The sequence below is a fragment of the Trachurus japonicus genome, chromosome 22 (genome assembly GCF_045865225.1).
Source record: "Trachurus japonicus isolate A0001 chromosome 22, Traja_1.0".
Taxonomy (NCBI): domain Eukaryota; kingdom Metazoa; phylum Chordata; class Actinopteri; order Carangiformes; family Carangidae; genus Trachurus; species Trachurus japonicus.
In genome coordinates, this window is record NC_140928.1 from 27,091,818 (window position 1) to 27,110,727 (window position 18,910).

The 18,910-nt window shown below is 40.9% G+C and overlaps 3 protein-coding genes across 5 annotated transcripts in view; 1 reads left to right on the top strand and 2 right to left on the bottom strand.

Moving 5' to 3' along the window:
• The window catches only part of rock2a (rho-associated, coiled-coil containing protein kinase 2a), a 44,034-nt gene extending 39,717 nt beyond the window's left edge, over positions 1-4,317 (top strand). The window contains exons 32-33 of one of the 3 annotated variants that reach the window (XR_015034752.1): positions 1,640-1,775; positions 2,619-4,317. Coding sequence is in view for 2 of the 3 variants with exons in the window: in XM_085767809.1 (XP_085623935.1) it covers positions 1,240-1,318 (79 nt within the window). In the remaining variant the exon portion in view is untranslated. Of the gene's footprint in view, positions 1-1,239; positions 1,349-1,639; positions 1,776-2,618 lie in introns of those variants that run through there. The other 2 variants (XM_085767810.1, XM_085767809.1) reach the window with 2 other exon arrangements.
• Positions 4,318-6,110: 1,793 nt separating this feature from the next.
• Positions 6,111-14,695, bottom strand: slc66a3 (solute carrier family 66 member 3). Its single transcript, XM_085767811.1, has 7 exons — positions 14,439-14,695; positions 11,396-11,478; positions 10,284-10,353; positions 10,080-10,137; positions 9,627-9,747; positions 7,255-7,296; positions 6,111-6,428 (listed from the first exon to the last, which is right to left on the bottom strand). The coding sequence occupies exons 1-7, from the start codon at positions 14,585-14,587 to the stop codon at positions 6,325-6,327; spliced, it is 627 nt and encodes a 208-aa protein (XP_085623937.1). The 5' UTR covers positions 14,588-14,695; the 3' UTR covers positions 6,111-6,324.
• A 1,332-nt stretch (positions 14,696-16,027) lies between these two features.
• On the bottom strand, positions 16,028-17,794 carry cimip5 (ciliary microtubule inner protein 5). Its single transcript, XM_085767490.1, has 3 exons — positions 17,427-17,794; positions 17,249-17,288; positions 16,028-16,447 (listed from the first exon to the last, which is right to left on the bottom strand). The coding sequence occupies exons 1-3, from the start codon at positions 17,639-17,641 to the stop codon at positions 16,175-16,177; spliced, it is 528 nt and encodes a 175-aa protein (XP_085623616.1). The 5' UTR covers positions 17,642-17,794; the 3' UTR covers positions 16,028-16,174.
• Between the last annotated feature and the right edge of the window lie 1,116 nt (positions 17,795-18,910).

Below are 18,910 nucleotides of genomic sequence, written 5' to 3' on the forward strand. Positions count from 1 at the left end.
AAGGTTTCAATATGTTATATTACTATAAATTATATTTCATAATAATTCTCAAAATATAATCATTTGATTTTATTTTGTTATTTGCATTTTTTCTCATCTTCACTTCAATTTGCTGAGGTCGGGTCAGGTCAATAAGATGTCATGTGAAACTGAACTGAACTCATTAGTAGGCTGCTCTGATTGTACTGATAATACCCGCGCTCACAACCCAAAGCAACGCCTTAGCGCATTCGGTGTTATGCGCTTGTTTTTGCGTGTTTTTCCATATGTTCTTCTGGTTCTACCCGGTGTTGTGCCAGACCGGGGCTGTCCGTTCCCAGTTTCCCCTCGGGCTGTGTCTCTCCTACTGTTTCCCACAGAGCTCTGCCCCGTTTGAACAGAGAAGGAAGCCGGGAGAAAAAAGCCGCCTCTGACATGTAGAATGTGTATTATGGAAGAGAAACACACATTTCAGCACCACTGACTTGTATCATCAGAACAGACAGATATAATCACAGAAGGCTGAAAATCACAGAGCATGTCTGTTCTGATGATACAAGTCACCAGTGTGAAGCTCAAGCATGTGGGAGCCTGCTTTCATATTCATTAGAGGGGGGGCATTGTCTGAAAGTACAGCTGTCAAGATGGATGCAATAATTAATTATTGCATATACAGTGTCGCTGCCTATCACTCCTATTAATTTCAATGTTGATTATTTGTCAAGTTAAGTCATCCCAGGCGTGACTGTATTACAGCAGTATTCACATAAGTGCAATAGAGAATAAGAACAATGAAATTTGAATAAAAATATACTATATCCACAAATCTATAATAAAAAGATAAGATACTTAAATACACTTTTACCACAGTGCTGCTGTGCATATTCCTATTTATCTTGTGGTCCTGGACGTCTGTGGAGAGTTATTTCTGGTCGGGCTGTTCCCCCACAAGTCATTTGACACGTTAATTGTCCTGTTTGAATGTGGCGAAAATTGTCCACTGTTGACCTTTAGAGATTTCAGGTTATTATTATTATCAGTCACCCGCTAATAGCAGTCTGTCTGTAGAGCATCCACTTACTGAAAAGGTCAAGAGCAATGCACAAATGTTTCTTTTCATCTGTAAGAGGCGTTTTTGAAAAAGCGGCGACGTGAGGAGCTGGTTTTACTCTCTGTGTCCATGACAACCATCAGTTCATTTAGTGATAGCAGCTGTTAGTTGTAGACGTGAAGGCATCAGAGCTGATCTCCTCCTTCCAGGTTGCAGGACTTTGGTCTTCAGGACTGGCACTGGGCGCTGGATGATATTGATGATGACGTTTCCTCTATTCATTTCTGATGATGGTAACACTGTGTGCGGTGTGTGCTGTGCTGTGCTGTGCAGTGCAGTGGTTGTGGGAGACTGTTTCCATGCACCCAAACTGCAGTGATGTGTTTTTTTTTGTATTTTAAAGAAATAAACTGAGGATGTAACCTGAATATTGAAACCTCAGTGACCCTCTGCTCCTTATTTTCTGCCCGCATGAAAATGCTGCTGTCATTAGCGCCGTTAGCTGACTACATCAGCTACATAAGCAATTACTTCCCAGCTGCCCTCTGATGACATCATCCTGTTAACACATGTCTCAGTCAGAAATGACCCCGTGCTCTCTGACCTCAGCCCTCGCAGGTCAAATGGCTTTAAAACCAAGCGAGAAGAATCCAGCAGTGGACACTGGTATAAGTGAAGACTTATGCCCCCCATCTCTGGCTGCCTTCAGCCAGATGTTTCCCTGTAAACGACCTCATTCCTGAACGTGTGTATGTTTGCTTGTTTGCACTGGATGTGGGGACGCAGACCTTGTGGTGGTTCGTGTTTGTGTTATTTAAATGTCAGGAGAAGATTTGTCTACACAGCTGGGATCACTTCACCACTGGGTTTTAAAGGGTTCAGTTCATCTTTGTCTCCTGGGTCACACCTTTTTAACACCAGAGCCTGAAATGTGTGATTTTTAGCTTGTTAGAGATATATCAGGGTTACAGTTCACACACCGATATGTTTGTCTTGTGTTTATCCACTAGGAAAAGTACTTTTTCAATGTAAAATGTCCAAATCAGACATTCAGGTTGTACTGTCGGCCCTGTAGAAAGCTGCAGCTGTTAACATTGGGTAAACAGGATGAAGGGAAACTTTATCAAAGCCAGGAGAAACCCTCACATCAGAATTCACACAGAAAACCATAAAAGTAATTTGGTATGAATCTATATAGCAGGGGTGGGCAAAGGGATCACTATGAGGATTAAAATATGATGGATGGGCCGGGCCAGCATCAGATGGATGGAGAGTGTTTATGTGAAGTAGTATAGATTACATGTAAGAACCATTACCCACTGTAAAAGTACAAGAAAATTGACAATCAAATGACATTCAATTTCAGTCTTCACCCTTTTTAAAATTTTAATTTGGACAATTTTGTACCAATATTTGACAATTATTTGATATTTGCCTGCTCTAGAGTCTTGATGTGGAGAAACCAAAGAATCCTGGTGAAGATCTGAACCGATGCAGGATTCTTTAGTTCATGTTCTTGAAATCTTTAATCTTCTCAACACATCGTGTGGGATCTGCCGAGACTAACCTCTCCTCTCTCCTCCTCCAGTTAACCTCTCTCGGGGAGTGCGGTGCATCTTCAAAGGCGGCGGGACGTGTTTCCTTCCTAAATCAAAGACTCCATCTGCAGATCAGCACACTGAACTCCACATCACTTCTCCACAGCCCACCCTGTCCTGCTTCAGCCTGTGAGAGTCGCAAAGTCTTGTTTTCCCCCCTTTTCGTTGAACTGAAGCGGTTCGATCTTGGCGGCAAGCAGTGGGCGGCTTGCGAGTACGTTAGCCGAAGTCCCTCGACCAGGGAGCCGCGGCGTCTCTGTGTGTGTGTGTGGGGGGAGGGGGCTGGAGTGGTTGGTTCAGCTCCCACAGAAACATGAGAGCTCTTAAGAAGGGGATACACTTACCTCAACACTTCTCACCAGGACACGGTGTCTGATTGAAGGATCCGACAGGAAAACTCTCCAATCCACCTTTTAAGAATTCTTGTGGCCAAATTAAAAAAAAAAGGACTTTTTTTTTGTGTTAAATGATCATGAACAATATTAAGGGTTTAATGGGGAACACTACACTCAGAAGATGGTTAACCAGTCATCTGTTGACTCGACCTGCAGTTGAACTCGATCCCAGATACGGTATCTTGTACTTTGGCTTCTTCTCACATTTGATTGTAGCTTCCTGCTTCTCACCACTCCGCTTTCAGGTGCGTGTCCACACGGGTCACCGAAACTTGAATAAGGTACTTAAGCAAAATGAGCTGTGACTTCTGGGAAAGTCGGCGAGGTTGGGGACGGAGTGCGAAAAAAAAAAAAAAAAAACCCTCCCAGATTTGAGCAAAACTAATTCCTTGAGTGCCTCTTATTCAGATTTCGGACTCGAACGCAGACTGAATCACTGGTTTGTTCTTGTGTGACCACAGCGACGGTTAGAAGTGAACAGAATCCTGCTCTGAATGGCATTAGACGAGAGGGAGGGAGGGGAGGGGGCCAGAAGCGAGATCCTCGACAATCTGTCGATCCTGCACTGTCGGTTCTTGAGGGTTAATGTTTACTGAATTCAAGGGGTGCACCGTTGACGCTTTCCTGATCCGAGCTCGGCTCCTTTGTTTGAATGTACATCTGGGCTTTACCAGAGACGACACACAGGCATTGTATTCTATCCAAATATACTTGACTGAAGCCCCCTTTTCATCACCAACTACTCTTGAGTGAACTTGCATGTGTTTGCCTTTTCAGGCCTCACACTTGAGTGCTGTCACCCACAGGCCTCCACCTGCTAACTAATGTAGTTTTGAAGTCGTTCCTGAAAAATGAACACGAGGGGAATTGAACCAATGAGAAGCAGAAAAAAACAATGAAGGTATGCAGTCATATCCCATGAGTCAAAATACTGAGCAGCACTATTTCCATTGAAAGTTTTTTTTAAGTGTTTGTCCTGATATTTTTGTATTAAAAGTAACCAAACTCTGAGTTTGGGCACATTGTTGTGTGTATGTGGCTTATATAGCAGGTAGAGACTAAACTATGTGAGTGTGTGTGTGTATGTGTGTACCGAGTGCTCTCCTTTAACCAAGAAGCATGTTTTATACATATAAATATACACAGTATATATTTTACATGCCATACAGTGCACATTATATTATTTATACAGCCTTGTCCACTTTGTATTTAAGGGCTCTACATCCAGATTGCATGTTTGCTACCAAACAGCTCTATAATAATAACCACTTTAACAATAAAGATGTGGATGTGCCTTTTGGTTTTGGATTATTTCTGTCTTAAAATATGTCTAATTCTACAGAGGATTGTCACAGACCAAACTGGAAAGACCATGATGTAAAAGATTGAATGTTTGCTTTATTAAATAGTTCAGAAAAGAACTGTACATTTCTAAAAAGCTTTTCAAAATACTGAATCTTTTTGTCCTGAGTAGGAAGCTGTCGGATAAACTTTGACCGCTGTCCTTACAAATGACACTACAATGTCTCCACATACAGTATGAAGCAGATATCTGGGGCCGTATTTATCAAGCCTCTTAGAATTACTCCTAAGAACCCTGCTAAGAGTCGACTTAAGAGCAAAACAATTCTTCACTGGAAGCTGCACTTAAAGCGTCTTACTCACACTTTCACCTTGAAGTGTAGGACTGAATCTTAAGTGTCACTCTCAGAGCTGAATTACGACTGTCCTACAGTATGTGCCGTAAACCGAATTTTGGATGACGTCACTTCAGAGTCCATGGGAATGACCAATCACTGAATGGAAAAAAAAGAAAAGAATCGCTGACTGGAATCCCTTATCTAAGAATATATAAATATCTTAGAAATATCTCAGTGAATAGTTAAATGGCCAATAGGAGTGTATATTCATTATTCAACCATATTTTGGCAATGATCTACAAAATAATACAAAATACATTTATTAAATGAAAAAAAAAGAATAGTTTGAGACTTGTCTTGTCTGAAAACAATAAAATGTTCCCTTTTTACTGTCGCAGAGGGGAAACATGAAAGACTGCTACAGCCATCAGAAAGTTCTGTGTGAAACTGTCAAATAAAAAAAAAACAAGTGAAACTGACGGACTTTGGGGCGGTGTTTAGCTCAGTTGGTAGAGCACCCGCCCCATGTGTTGAGGCTGTAGTCCTCTGCAGGCGACCCCGGTTCGAATCCCCCCTCTCTGCCTCCCATTTCCTGTCTCTCTCTCAACTGTCCTGTCCATTAAAGGTGAAAAAGCCAAAAAAAAAATACATATTAAAAAAAAAGAAACTGACAGACTTTGATGAGAAGCGGTACCAGCGTAGTTTTACGCTGGTACAAGAGACTTTGTCCTCTCTGTGCTCTCATTTTGTGACGAGGACTTATTGAACGGTACCGCTGTAACGAGGGGCAGTACCGTTACAACATTCTCCGGGACCGATTCTCATTGTAGTCTGTCTGTCATTTCATTTTTAAATGAGGAACGGCTGGATTTCAGTCCATGATTTAAAACAACGGGCTGGTGGTACCGTTTGTCCGGTGCCGCTTCTCATTTCTGTGTGTGTGTTTAGTATAATATAGTATACTCGTATAGTTCCCGGTGATTATCGAATAGGTTTTTGCTTGAAAAGCCCATCCGTATTGGGAATGAATCAAAAATAAATGTTTCCTCCAATTCATTAATAAGAAAGAAATTGAAGCATTGTGATGACCCTTAACTCTGCTGTGTGAGGTTTTTGGTGAGATGACATCCCTTATTAGGATTATTAGGACAAGGATGATACCTGCTCTGTCAAAACAATATAGTTTGATGCTCATCATCAAACAAAGCCACAGTGTTTTTGTTCCCTGAATGTTCACACACGTTTCTCTCTCAGCGCCATCCCCTACTGGCAACTCTTAACCACTTAGGACAGTGGAGGTCTCCTAAATATCTGGGGGAGTAGGAGTGATTCCTAGACTTAAAGGTTGATAAGTAGCTTTTATTCTTAAATTTGAGAGTAGGACTGTATTTCCCAAATTCTCAGCACTTAAGACTGAAATGGCACTCTTAAGACGCTTGATAAATACGGCCCCTGGTCTCCAGAATGTTAGAAAAAGAAATGTGTGGGTACAAAATTGAGGTAAAAACATTATAAAAAAGCACATTTTACAGGCAAAAGTATTACAAAATCATCTGCCATAACCGTTGCGTCAGTTTTTGTATTTTCAGTACTGGCTGTGTCCAAGGTAACCGTGTAAACAGGGTGAAGATCAGTGTGGCGACAGAATCCATCTTCAAAGCTCAGTCGTCCTTCTTGGAGCTGCTGCTGCTGCGTCTCTGGTAGTAGAGCACGGTGAGCAGCACCCACAGGTTCAGCAGGGTCATGACCACGAAGCGCACCATGACTGTGACAGAGGGAGAGGGACGGATCATTGGAGAAAAGCTAAAGGATCTGCCCGTTCAAAACGGCTTAGGTGAAATGATAAAGAGTTTATGATAGTCACCGGGTTTCATTTCAGGTTGTAAGTGCATTTTCTCCTATTAAAATATGTAAAAACCCAGATCAGGCTTTAAAAACTAATGGTTGGGAATAAAATTAGCCCAGGTATCGATTTTAACCATTAAAGGGATAGTTCAACATTTTGGCAAATTGGCCCATTGCCATAATCCCTATAGTTTTAGGAGTAGGTTCGTTACCTTTAATTGTCGGTGCAAGCTATTTTTAGAACGGTGGAGCAGAGCCGCGAGCTGCTCCGTTACTATCTCATAGCGTGGTGATATCATAGTGTATTTGTTAAGTTTGATGAGGGAAACTAAGAAATTCCATGAGCCTCCGTAGCGTAGCTCTGAGCAGCTCGCGGCTCTGCTCCGCCGTTCTAAAAATAGCTTGCACCGACAATTAAAGGTAACAAACCTACTACTAAATTTATAAGGATTATGGCAATGGGCCAATTTTCCAAAATTTTGAACTATCCCTTTAACATAGTAAGATACTGGTGACTGAGCACCAAGACGCTCACTTAGAAAATTTCACTCCTCAATGCACTCCTGGTTTCCCCATTGGAACACACCACAATCGCACACACACAAAAAAACCCATTACTCATGTTAAATTATGATGATTGATATTTAGAGAACAAATCCTCCTGCAGAAATGTTCAAGAGATCATTAAAAATTCTTTTCTGGGAAAGTGGAGCTCCCACAGTCATTTGTAATTCAGTGGAACTTACCCTGCATGTCCCCGGTCGTCATGGTGGTGGTGTAGATCCGCGCTGAAACAAAGAGGGAGCCGCGTCAGTGACATCCTCATTATCCAAGAGAGCGTCTAATATTTCATTAACGAAGCGGCGGATTGCTAATTTATCACATTAAGAGCTGAGTAAATAGTACGATGCATATTCATGAACTGCAGTGTTACAGTAATGGTACTTTAGGGGGGAGAGGAGAACGTCTCATAAATTGGTAAAGTATCTCGTGACTTTCTCTGCATCAGTGATGGTGAGATCTCAGGTTGTCTGTCAAATCCTCCTCTAATGTCTCAGGAACACCTTCAGGGAATCTCTTCAAATGTGGCACAAATGTGTCACTTGGCCTTTAGAATAAGATGATCAGATTCAGGTGGTCAAAGGTCAAGGTCACTGTGACCATAATCATACAGGATAGAATGAAGAAGTGATGACATGTTTTATAAAAAAGGTTGTCCACCTTGACACAGGTGAATGAATAGATCCTCTGTGCTGCCAGGTTATAAGTCCTCACTGCACATACATATATATACAGGAGTAAATGAGAACATGATGGAGGTCAACAGTCTTCTCCATGATAGTGCAGCTACTGAACCAGACTAAGAGACCATTTAAAGGCTCAGGAAACCTTTGCAGGTGTTTCAGGTGTTTTGCAGGAGTTCACTGGGGTCAGTGTATCTTTTGGTCATTGGATTTTCTTTTGATGAATGGGAATTAAAAATCAAAAATCACTGCTTTATTCTATTTTCGTTTTGAAATACAAAAAATAAAATTGAAACACAAAGTGTTCTTGTTTTTGAGTGTCAGAGAACAATTAACTAAAATTTAAAAACAGTTTGATTTTCAAATCATGTCACATAACAAAAAATAAAATCAGCAGTCAACAGACCAAATATATATATTATATATATATTTTGACACCAGATGTTGTCATTTTCAAGGCAAGAGCGCCAATGAGCACTACGGTACCTGTGTGTCTGTGGTTCTGTAGGCCAAAATCTACTCGGATATGATTTCAGACAGTAAAACAAGGCCTGACATATACAGAAATCAGTACGCTTATCAGATGAAAGTGGGGGCAGAAAGGAGATTTTAAGATGAAAATGGCAGAAGCTTGAGTCCCCAACGTATGGACCTGCTATATCTCCCTTTTCCCTTCTTCTACTCTGTATGTTGTGAGCATTGTAAAGACTTTGTCCCCCGCCAATAAGGGGGGGGAAACGGGTCTGTTGTCCTGGCCCAGGGCATTAAATTACAGAATACTGTTTCAGAATAGGCCTATTTGTGGAAAAAAAATAGTTACCGTATGTAATATTTGAGTTGGGGGTGGGGGTCCTAAGACTGTCTCGTTCCAACCCGGGCCCAGGCAAGACTATCAACTGGCCTGATAGACCAGTCTGAATCCGGCCCACAGCTTTGCCTTGTAAATGATAACTTCCAGTGTCCAGTGTCAGTGAATATGAAAAAAAAGTTTGTTTTTTTGTTTCTGTCGTCTAGTGATTTTATTTTTGTTATATGAAATAGAACATGAAAATCAAACTGTTATTAAATTTTAGTTAATTGTTCTTTGATACTCAAAAAGAAGAACGCTTTGTGTTTCAATTTTATTTTGTGTATTTCAAAACGAAAATAGAATAAAGCAGTGATTATTGATTTTTAATTCCCATTCATCAAAAGAAAATCCAATGACCAAAAGATACACTGACCCACTGGGTTTCAATAGTGAGCTTTTTCACAATATTCTATTTTTTTGATTTACTAAATTTGGGGGTTTTATTAAATGTAAGCTATAATCAATACAATTAAAAGAAATGAAATAGTTCAGTCTGTGTGTAATTAATCTATATAATATAGGAGTTTCACTCTCACTGAACTTTTCAGTGATATTCTAATTTCTTAAGATGCACCTGTATGTGGTGTGGGTGTGAACTACTGGTAATGGCACATGACTTATAATCATAATAATATATTGGGCTCCTGTGATTGGACCATTGACATGAACACTTAAATTTGCCATATAATTAAATTCCTTGTCATTAAAAAGTCAAATTTAAAGCTGTAATAATCTGTATTTTTCATAATAATGTGTTAAAGATGTAGAAACCAGTGTATGCTACCTGCAGACAAAGGCAGCCAATAGCTGGTGAACACAGTGAAGCATTTAGTGTCTAAAGAGCCTGATGGAATAATAGGAGTCAGTAGGGCTGCTGGTAGATGCTAAAATGCTTCTTTCAAATGAGCTGCGATAACATAATTATGATAATGTTGAAACATGATAATTACAAAAAAATGTCCAAGAGTCTGAACAGAGACAAAATCTGAAGAAAGAGTTTTTTTTTAATGTTGCATACACTCACCCATGCATGTGTATGTGGCCATGCCCCAGGAGAGGGCGCTGACCTGTCCAGCGTCTTTGGATTTCCACAGACACTGCAGCTGGGCAAACTTACTGGCTGCACTGATGAACGTGCACAGGCTCTGTGAGGAGAGTGGAGTCAGAGTCATGTCTACACATTGTTGTTCACAGGTACCATAACCAGTTTAGCTGAGCTTCGCTTTAAAAAGTTTCAAACATCTTCTCCAGCTTCTAAAAGTTCTCAGTCCCTTAAAAGGAGAAATCCATTCATTAACCAATGAGACAACTCGGTGTTTGCAAGGTCCTGGTGTCCTCCTGAGATAAACCAGGAACAATGAGGCCTGGCTAACTTTCTGTTCAGACCTGCACCTCATTACTCCTGACAGATGACGTGCCATTCTTTTTGCTTACTGTCTGGCACACTGTGACTTATGATGTTGCACTGATGTATTACCATAGCCAGATCTATGATCCACTTCTCCACAGTGAGGAGCCTCCAGCCCCCGACCAGCCTGAGCACATTGCGTTAAGGTAATAACACGGGACATAGACGAGAATCCAAAAAAGGGCCAATGGGTCATTAATTCCCTTCAAAAACTGAATTAACAGTTCGTCATCCAGTTTTCTTCTGCAGCAAACTTGTGCAGGGGAAGGATACACCAGGGCGTAGACCAGGCTCTGCCGCAGGCTGCCGTTGTAGTGGAGAATGAGGAGCAGGAGCATGACATCTGAGGACACAGGGCAGGTTAGAATAACACAGTGATGGGTGGATGATCAGTAGGCTGCCTGCATGCTTCCTTCAGCTGGGTTTGATGATGGAAGACATTACTGTCTAACTCTGTAGTAGGGATGTCACTTTCCAAAAAAGATTATGTCAGAGCCATATCGGCAGATCAGCACCAAATGGTAAATGCACAGACACCGGCCCATTTACCTACAGTAATGTAACATTGAATTGGTAGGAATTTAAATGTTACAGTGTCATTTGTAATAATAATAAATTAAAAAAAACGATTAAAATAAACTGAAACATTTTGTATGTGACAGTTAATGACTTGAATAGGGTTAACCATAAACCTCCTGAACACTGACTGTTTCTGGTTCTCTTTGCACATTACGCCTGATTGCACATTTTCTTACTGCACAACCCAGTCTCTGCATATATTATGTATAGTAACATTTACATTTTATATATTTAAATTTTATATATTTTATTTGTACATATTTTGATTATTTTGTATGTCGTCTTGTTCTTGTCTGTCTGGGTACTTTTGACACTTGAACACAAAGTGTGTATGAGACAAAAGTGCCCAAACAAGTTCCTGTGTGTGTAAACATACTGGCCAATGATTCTGAATATTTCAGTGCAAGCAAAAAATTTTACGGCGCACACGATAAATTGACTTGCAAAGGTAATATTCACATTTCCTTTTCATTCATGATCCCCTCATTGAAATGACCAGAGTCCAGATTATTTGAGTCACCCAGTCCATGTTTCACCAGTGTTAAAAACAACAACAGCAAATTTACTGGTTGCACATGCACAAGTAGAAGAAAAATTCACTTGCACTGTCTCAAGTTTTATGGGCAAAATGCCCCCATTTAGGGGCAGTCTGGAGCCCTGGAATGTGTGTGTGAATGGGGAATGTGACTAACCAAACAGTGTAGAAGTGCTTTGCGTGATTCCAGACACTAGAAAAGTGCTATATAAGTGCACACCTGTTTGCCATTTTTCCAACAAAATGACAAAGCCTCCTTTCGACCACTCACCTTGAGCGATGAGGATTGGGTATTCCAGGTACGTAGGAGGTGGGTAGTCATAGTACATCTGGTACGTGACAAAAACAATGAACCTGTGAAGCAGATGGTGTCAGGTTGTTATGTTGTAGGTATAAGCTCAACAGCAAATGTAACACAAAGTGAAATTTTGATGTAGTGAGGAGGATTTTCATTTGCAGTGTCACTTGTGACCGACTCGTTCTTTGTTTGAGGAGCAGACAGTGGCAGTCAGTGTTCAACTCACTCCTTCATGGAAGTGGTTTGGATTAATATGTTCAAACACAATGAGCAAACAGAAGAAGCTCAAACTCGGCTTTTAATGAGTTTGCAGCAAAAAGAAAGAGTCCACAGCTGAAGATCCTGTTTACTGAGCTAACATGCAGCTGGATGCTGGTGCTCACATGTGGATGTGTTTATGTGTCTATAGCAGGCAGAGACGACGGCTGACAAACTGATACAAGGTGAAGTTGCTTTGATGAGAAGAAATCAAAATGAAATTTCAAGATAAAGCTGCACAAGATCATTTAGATAGTTAAATGGATAGTTCAACATTTTAGCAAAATGGCCTCCCTAAACTGTGTCCCAGCAGTAGGTTTGTGACCTTTAACTGTTGGTGCAAGCTATTTTCAGAACGGTGGAGCAGAGCTATGAGCTGCTCAGAACTACGCTACGGAGGCTAATGGGATTTCTTGGTTTCCCTCATCAAACTCATCAAATACACAATCCAACAACTCCAAAACACTCTCGTGGACAAGTTGTGACCTGCACATTCACCACGCTATGAGATAATAACGGAACTGTTACAAGACCGAGTTGTTTTCGAGGTAAATTCATGCAAAACTGCTAATGTGCATTCCTGTCAGGGGCAGTCTTTCTGCACACAGTCTCTGCATTTGCCTCGAAAACAACTCTGTTGTAACGAACCTACCCCTAAAACTATAGGGATTATGGCAACAGGCCAATTTGCCAAAATGTTGAATTATCCCTTTAAGATTATCAATCCACTGGGTTACACCCAAATCCTGGAGGGTGGAGTCACTAAAGTGTACACTGTGTGTTCACTGTTCACACTCAAACACTTTTTACAAAGAAGAGGTGAAAGAGGAAAAAGGTTTCTCTCATCGACTACAGCTCAGGAGACAGAATGAATTTAAATAGTTATCATTAAATAGTTCAGTAGTAGTATCGTTAGGTGAGCTGTGAAATGTAGAACGGTCTGTCTGGATGAGGAAGCACATTTGGCCACATTCAGTTTCAGGTTGGACTTGAACAGTTTTTGCTGGTGGAAGAACTTCACTTTCGGGGGGTATTGATCAATAAACCTGGACATCCTGCTGATTTACTGCCAGCGTCCACGCAGTGTGTGGAGCAATACATCATTACTCACTGCATCTTTAAGATGTGGTCACATGCTGTAATGGAGACTCTGCCCACCGCTGACACTGCCAAACACCAGAGATTGATTAGGGTCGAATGTTTGCCAATTTAACCAGGGAAGGGAACTCCTTTGGATTGAAGCCCGTGCTTTGTAATTTAGGCTGATAAAACAAATTTATCACTGCATAAACATCTTTAGCCGGTGCAGCTTTATGGATTGGCTATTTCACTCTAACATGCACAATGACAGCGGGCTATCGCTCACCGGCCGCAGTAGTAGAGAGGTTTAGGACGGTGCAGCTACTGCCAGGCACCGAAGAGACAGAGCACACTGACAATCTAGACAGCATTGCACACCAGTGAACACAAACAACACAGTGAATGTAAAAATCCATAGATAGTGAAGTTTTAAAACACACTTCCTGCTCAGTGACCTGAAGGCCGGGTCAGGTGAAGGAGAAGCAGCAGACAGAACAGCTGATTGGCACAACAAGACCCAGCTGAGGCCAGTTGTTCTCTGTGCTCAGTAATCCAACCAAAGCTTTGTAAACAAAACACAATAGTTGAGTGTTAGGCCTTCACAGTGGGATTATTTAGTGCGTCAAAACTCAGCCAGTGAGCTCTCTGGAGACAATCTCTGCGTGTCCTATTTAACACTTAGTCTGGGAAAAAAGGGATATGCACATTATACCGACTTCACTATGCTCACCAAGGGAGGGAGCAGAGAGGATGGAGGTGTTGACATTATTAACATGGGATGTGGTTAAGATTTATGCAGAATTTATCATGATATAAATTATTATTTGATATGAAATATCAAGTGATTTGTATATTTTATTATATTAATTTTGATATAAAATATTTGATTCAGTAGCCACTTTAAATTGAAGTATAGCCTACACATGCACATGTCAACACCCTTAAGGCTGTACTCAGAAATCTTATATTATATAAGAGATTTGTGTGTTGGTTTGATACCTCAGAAAATCATATAATTAATAGCTTGACCCACATCAACTGTAGCTCTGTCAGGTATCAATCTCTCTTCTGGAGACTGGTACAGTTGTCTCTTTTTAACTTTATATTAATTTCTATTTTTGATATCAACTATGTAATCTCTATTTTTATGTTTTTAGCTTTATTCTTTTTTATTGTATGCTGTGTTACTGTATGTCTCCTTTGGGGAGACGTTCTCTCTCCAAATTTTAACTTTTACCTTTTTTTTTTTTTTTTTTTTCTTATGTAGCACTTTGAGATTGTTTGCTCAATATAAAGTGCATTACAAATAAAATTCATTATTATTATTATTATTATTATTATTATGTGTTGTTGTGTTTGTCTTGCCTATGGACCTTGAGTCTGAAATACAGAGATCTCTCATATGTAACCGGCTTCAATGAGTTAGACACTTTGACTGGAGTTAGGTGTGGGTTGTTCCACTGGGGGTGCAGCCTCCCCGCTGCTGAACAGGAAGACACCACCACATCAATAGTTACTGTGATGAATAAGAAGAAAGTCATACTGCATCGACCAGCTCAGCTTCCCGCTGTAATTAACCAGAGTACTTTAACTCTAACAGGGTGGACGGATCAACAACACTGGATCTGGTTCATGTCCTCCCAGCCCCCAGCTCAGAGTAAAGAGTGTAATCTCCTACCCGACCAGCTCCAGCAGCAGGCTGTTGAGGCTCACTCCGGTCGATGACTTGGCCCGAATCAGCACGAAGATCTGCGGGAACTTGAGCACCATGCACACGAACAGGGTGCTGAAGTTGGCCACATGCAGGACTGTGTGTGGGTCCATCATCCTGGGGACAGGGGGGGGCAGGTCTGTTGTTCTGGACTGGAGTCTGCTCTGCTCTTTACCAGCAGCCAGATGCTGCTGCTGCTGCTGCTGCTGCTGCTACGTTGTCACCTTACAGTCTATGGTTGTCACTAGTGTCAAACAGCACAAGTGTTGACAGACTTCCGTTTTGTATTTTCAAAGTAAAAGATAGCCAAACTGAACAGCGCCACATGGTACACAAATAGAATAGACATCAAGCCCTCTAAAGACAATTGCGTAAAGATAGATAGATAGATAGATAGATAGATAGATAGATAGATAGATAGATAGATAGATAGATAGATAGATAGATAGATAGATAGATAGATAGATACAGACAGACTTTTATTTCGAAGGCAGACGTCTTTAATTTCCTTCACGATGCTGTGAACTTGGCGCTGTTTCCTGTCAGCCGGCATCCGCTTTCACTTCCGCATTCATCTACTGACAGCTGATTGGGTGATTGTGCAAACTTTGAAAAAGATGTGATGTTGCTCTCCCTTCCTGTCCTCTCGTTTGAATCAGTCTGCACTTCAACATCCTGAAGCAGTTTAATCTCAACTTTCACCTTATTACTTTATACATATACATTAAAATGCATCATCTTTATTCCAGTGATTTATTATAATGTAGGAAGACAAACAAACAAAAACACTGAGAGCATACAGTCATGTAAGATAAATGTCAAATTCAGGGGACAAACATTTTTATTCAAATTTAGACAAAAAGGGCAGTTATTTTGTTTATAACAACTTACATAAAGTAACAGCATAAACATTTAGACATATAGAAATGTACAGGCAGCTAAAAACCTGAGACATGCTGCCAATCCCATGTGCAGGTGGATAAGCTACCATGAAAATCACAAAATCAAATTCAATATGGCTTCAGTCCTGTATAGCTGGTGCAATGTACAGTGTATACCAGCTATTTTACATAATTTAGATTTCAAAATAAAAAAATAGTTTAACAAAATATAAACAAAATATATTTCTTATATATTTTCAGGGATATTTCCTCTCACATGCTTTTATATTTTTACATTTTATGTTTTTGTTTTATTCTGTTTTCATGAACCCCCACCTCTCTAGCCTACAGGCCTGTGAGACCGAAACGTGCTGGTGTTACAACCTTCAGCTCATCCAAATTTGATCAGGCATCTTGTTAGATTATCAAGTATCTGATTAAATACTTGATGGAGCTCGGATGACTTGAGCTAATTTACTGATGTCTTCCCTTCTCCCCTGTCAGTGAGTAGGCCTACACGCCTTCAACATTTAGTTTTGTACTCTTTAAATGTAACTTACTTTTGCCACAAAAACACAAAGCCATAAATAAACATACATAAGATAAAGTATAGTCCAGGTCTTACAGGTAGTCTCCTGAATTAAAACATGTAGGACAGCAAACTACCTTTGTCTTATTACCCTGCCTGCTCCCCTGATATGGCTTCTAATAGATTTCTGCATTTGCTTCAAACAAACAAAAATCACAACACCAAATCTCATACAACTCATACAGGTTGAGCCACACCATGCCAGACTCAAACTCCCCACATGGCCAATAAAGTCAAAGCTTTGCAGAGTCCACGTTTAAGAACCCGTTGTGTGCAGGAGCCTGGATGTGAAGTGACTCATCATCTTCGTAGAATCTCTCTGGATCGTGTTTGCGCCTGTGATGGGCTCCGGAGCGAGTAGAGAGTAATAGTCTGTCCAGTCTGAGCATTTCATTCCCCAGTGGAGTGGACAGTCTGCTGCCAAACGTCTGGTTGGTGGTGTTGGGGACTTGTTCAGAGAAGAGCGATACATGGCTGGGTAACGGCTCCTCGGTCTTCAGCTCTCCCTGCAGACACACAGGGGTGAAGTCAGAGTGAGATGATAGTAAGGCCTGCAGGTTAAAATGTAAATGAGGCTGAGTTATCCTGCTCTAACTCACCACATGGGACACTTTTTTATAAACTATAATCAACATTGATATTCCACTGAGTAGTTTTCCTAATTCAGCAGGTTGACTGGTGAGTCATAGCTGAACATGGGAGTTGTTCACCAATACAGCGACTGTCCAACTCCATTATAAATGATGATTCACAATCTCTTACACTGTGAATTTCAGCTTTTTCCCTCCAGACAGAGGTTCACAGTTCCTACTGAAAATGTAGAACAAAGCATATAAAAGTAGCTTTGTTCCATCAGCCACCATGATCTCTAGGCTATATGAATAAGATGCTGCAGCATCACTGCACAAATGCACAAGCATTACTGTGCCCTTATGATGTTCTTTGCGCCTAGTAAGTCATTGAGTGGAGGGTGTTTTGTGGTGTATGGATAGGCTATGTTTGAATTGCACCTTCTTTTTAACTGTACACCAAATTTTACTAATGAGTGAACCTGAACCTGAACAAAGTAAGCTACCATTATAAAGAGCTAAGTGAGACGAATGATATTTGAGACAAATTCACCAGCATTGCACTTGTTTAAACTTCAGTGCTGAAAGTTGCATATCATTCTTGTCATTAGCCTACAAATAATGAGCATGCTTTGTGTTATCAGTGTCAGGCTGATGTAAGATTACTAATTTCTAATTGAACATGGTCTTATTATTAAAAGTAACCAACATTTCCTACATTGTCTACATTTTTCTTACCATCTGATCATAGTTTTTGAGAAAGCTCCAGTTCTTCTCCCTGTGGACCACAGTGAATTGGTTAGGCTGAGTCCGTTTAGCTTCACCTTCACCTCTAAACTGACTTCAAACTGAATCCATGATTTCATTTCTTTTAACTTGCAACTCCATATGTTTGACTCGCTGTGCTCCTACTCACCACTCCCGGATCCCTCTCCTCTCACCCCTCATCAGCTCTTTCCACACTCGGTCCTGCTGGACCGGGTCTCTCTGGTCCGGGCTCAGCTCCGCGGACGCCGCTTCTCGCTGAGCTTGTCTCGTCCTGTCCGCAGGCGGCTGCGCTGATCCCGGCCTGGTCCCGTTGGACCGCTGCGGTAAACGGTAGCCTGCAGAGGACACACGCCTGTTGTTCATCGCATTCGGTTGGTTGGTGAAAATAGATAAATAAATAAATAAATGAAAGCAGCTGTTCACACAGTAAAAACACTGCACACAAACAGTGACCGGATCTCGTTTTTGCGCCAGTGAGCCTGGCTGTGCAAAGCAATCACTGCTGGCTGTTTTGTTTACATTTCCATGGAAACGGTGCTGAGGCAGTTACACTGTCCTCACCAGCTGAGGGAATAGCAGTAGGCACTTTCGAGGCTGTCGTGTGAGATCAACATTAATACTAAATTGTGTATGCCCAGATAAACTCAACAATTCTCAATTCACTCAACTCGACAATTTAAAAATCCACCACAACTTTTGTATCTTCTCTACAAAGTAAATTTGAGCATCTTACAGTGCATCAAAGTGATAATAGTGTTTCCATAAGATATTTTGGTAAGCATAGGCCATCACCATTGTCTTCTCTGTCACTTATGTCGACAAGGCTGACACTATTTGATACATTACTGGATAACAAGGAGAGAGGGAATATGACTGTTTGGAGCAGATCTTGAACAAAGGGGGGAAGAGAGAGGGAACTTTAAGTGTTGCAGGGTCAGGTTCAACAAAAAACAGCACCCTTTGCTGTAGGCTGCCCTCACTGTGGCCTCTCTGGATGGCCTGAACAACCTGCAGGTGTCCATGTTGCCCCTGGGAAATGACCTCTGTGATTGCTATGGACATGTATCCTGTAACTGTGGCAGTAAATGAATAGGAGTGTCCCTATCTCCAGTCCAACTGTCACATTGGTTATTGTTGCAAATATGACATGACATTTGGGTGTACTGTATAGCCTAGCTAGGCTACCATATCTTGTGGAACATGGTATTTTGTGGGGTGAAACCACGCTCTTGTTCTTGAAAGTAATGTCTCTTTATTCAAGTTGTGCACAGTCTCCCATAACAGAGTCATGTGAGGAGCTCCCCAAACAGTGAAAGTCATCAGTAGGTTTATTGCCTAGTACTCATAAGACATACTACCTAGCAATGGCCACATTATCTCTTGCAAGGAAGATTTCAAAGCCCTGCTTTCACCACTTTGCTTATTAAACGGGACAGGTTCTGTTCTCACAAAACTTTCCTACAAGACAGGACATAATCAACATGGTTAAATGAATGCTCAGAATTATTCCATCATATTTGTATTGTAATAATAATAATTATAATATATTTTTTTAAAAAGCAACAAAAAAACATAATAATAAACACAAACATCTTACAATTTTGAAATCATTTTTGAAGCATTTTATTTAAC